Genomic DNA, 2,164 nt, shown 5'->3' with positions numbered 1-2,164 from the left:
AGTGCTTACTTTACTTATCTACTTCTTTGATCTAAACATCGATAAACTATTGCAGTACATTCTGTCATTTACCCATCACGTCATCCAGGCCAGAATATATATATTTTGCAGACAGGTAAGATCTTACTGTGCCCATTGTTGATTGTAAGTGCAAAGGATTTACAGCCTGTACAGGCAGGTAAATAAACAGTGTGTTCACTGAAGCGGAATTAAGTATCCAACCGCAGACAGAAAGCCAATACTTTACAAATGGGACGGCTCGGTATTGGCTGCTACAGGCATCTGCATGCAGCTCCTTAACTACTATTGCTCATGAATCTCTCCAGCTACAGTTTGTTATCTTGACTCTAAGTAGCTCTCTCCAGTTTGTTTCTGCATTAGGCATGATGAATGCATTTTAGAAACTCTGACAGTAAAAGATTAGGCTTATATGAGTCAAAGAAACTGTTGAGTAATTTCACAAGGGCTTGATCAGATTTTCCATTCAACTAATACTCACCTACATAGGCTTCCTCATCCACTGGCAGACGTAATGACATGCAGAGGTAGGTATCAGACTATTAAGGAAACAAAGAACAAAATTATCTTAAAATTGATTATTACTGGAACAGGGGGAAAAAACTAACAAAGCTCTATATATTTTTTTTAAGTTATTTTTAGTAAGCTCCAATGGTACGCCAAGCAAAAAAATTAAAAAGAAGATAGGAAGTTACCCTAAATTGGCTCCACATAAACCTGACTGTTAAAATTATTCACTAGGGCTACCCAAAAGCCTTAAGGATTTAAAGAAGTGCATGCCTCTGTCATTTCCCTGATAAACCACTGCACAAATCAAAGGAACACACTAAATGAAGTGGCACTTTCTTGGCCTTTTTTTTCCTCTTTGACTATAATATACTATTCTCTTAAAATTTTAATCTTTCTGTATTTCAGAAATCAATAGCAATTCATTACTAAACACATTTCTACCTGAATCAGTAATTCTTCCCTCGTGTCTAGCTTTAAATGGTATACTCGAGCCAAAAAGCATATAAATATTGAAAATTTGTGCTATAGTAAAATTACCTGCACCCAACTCCAATTAGTATCATTGGGAATTATGCCAGGAAGTCAAGAGAAGAATATGCCCCTAACAAAATCCAATGCAAGACAACAGAATCAATACAGAGCATAATTTGCGGTTCTCCTTGGTTATTAATTGTACAGAACCATCCCATTCCAAGAGCAGTTAGATGACTAGTCCCCTGAGACACAATAGTAAGAAGGCAGCCAGCACAAACCATTTTCAGATTGCTACCGCCATTCTTGTTGCCCTAAAATCTGTTTCAGTTTAAAATGCCAATCACTGGGTGATTAGCAGCTAGAGTACTCAAAAGACTCATGATCAAGTTCTGTCAGCTACTTCTACCTCTGTATCCAGCTTGGGTCATGCTGCTGAAGATGCCAAGAATAAATCACATGAAGGCAGAAAAGGAGCAATACTACAGCAATTTAGACTCTAAAACTCTGATATTTCCAAAACAGCAACAGATAAGGTCCCCTCAAGATGGAGGAAAGAGCTGATAGACAGACAGGCATGCATAGGTTTGCCGAACTTGTTGTTTGTCCTGGGAATTTACTTGGGTTTCAAGGTCATCCAGAGAACACTGGATGATTTCAGAACTCTGCCAGCACAGTAATTCTGGAGACCCATCAGTAAAATCAGCAACAATCTACCACTAACATGTGGGATACATTTATTGTGTGGCAAAACAGAATGTATGGTAACCTGCCTTGCATTCAAGGCAGGTCCCGGCTGCTGAATGTGGGACAGGCTCCATAAAAGTAAGTGGTGTCCAGGGGAGAGGCAGGGAATCAATGGTAACACTACCCTCCTAGGACAGTTTAGTCATGAGACTGTATCACGCATAAGTTGTAGAGGTCTACCTATACATCAGTCCGATATCGGATCAGTACCAACATAAGGAAAATTGATTCCAATTCCGATGGGGCCAATAATTTGGCCGATAAATGCATAGCACCCAGGGAGCAAACAGCACAGCCAGCAGTATGGAGAGCTGCCTTCAGTGGTTAAGTCTGGTGTGCTGGAAGGAGAGGAGGGAGGAAAGGGGTGTGCGGGGAGGCAGATCAATGTCCTCTATGGTGAGGGATGGAGAGGGCGGGG

The 2,164-nt window shown here is 40.5% G+C and overlaps 1 protein-coding gene across 6 annotated transcripts in view; it reads right to left on the bottom strand.

The window, feature by feature from the left end:
• Positions 1 to 2,164, bottom strand: part of PAM (peptidylglycine alpha-amidating monooxygenase) — a 265,855-nt gene that overhangs the window by 155,840 nt on the left and 107,851 nt on the right. For all 6 annotated transcript variants that reach the window (XM_019517217.1, XM_019517218.1, XM_019517211.1 and 3 more), the window contains exon 4: positions 500 to 557. In XM_019517217.1, coding sequence (XP_019372762.1) covers positions 500 to 557 — 58 coding nt within the window. The remainder of the gene's footprint in view (positions 1 to 499; positions 558 to 2,164) is intronic.

This window comes from Gavialis gangeticus, unplaced genomic scaffold (genome assembly GCF_001723915.1).
Source record: "Gavialis gangeticus isolate Ggan-Ray unplaced genomic scaffold, GavGan_comp1, whole genome shotgun sequence".
NCBI classification, from domain to species: Eukaryota; Metazoa; Chordata; order Crocodylia; family Gavialidae; genus Gavialis; species Gavialis gangeticus.
This window is presented reverse-complemented; position numbering and strand designations above follow the sequence as displayed.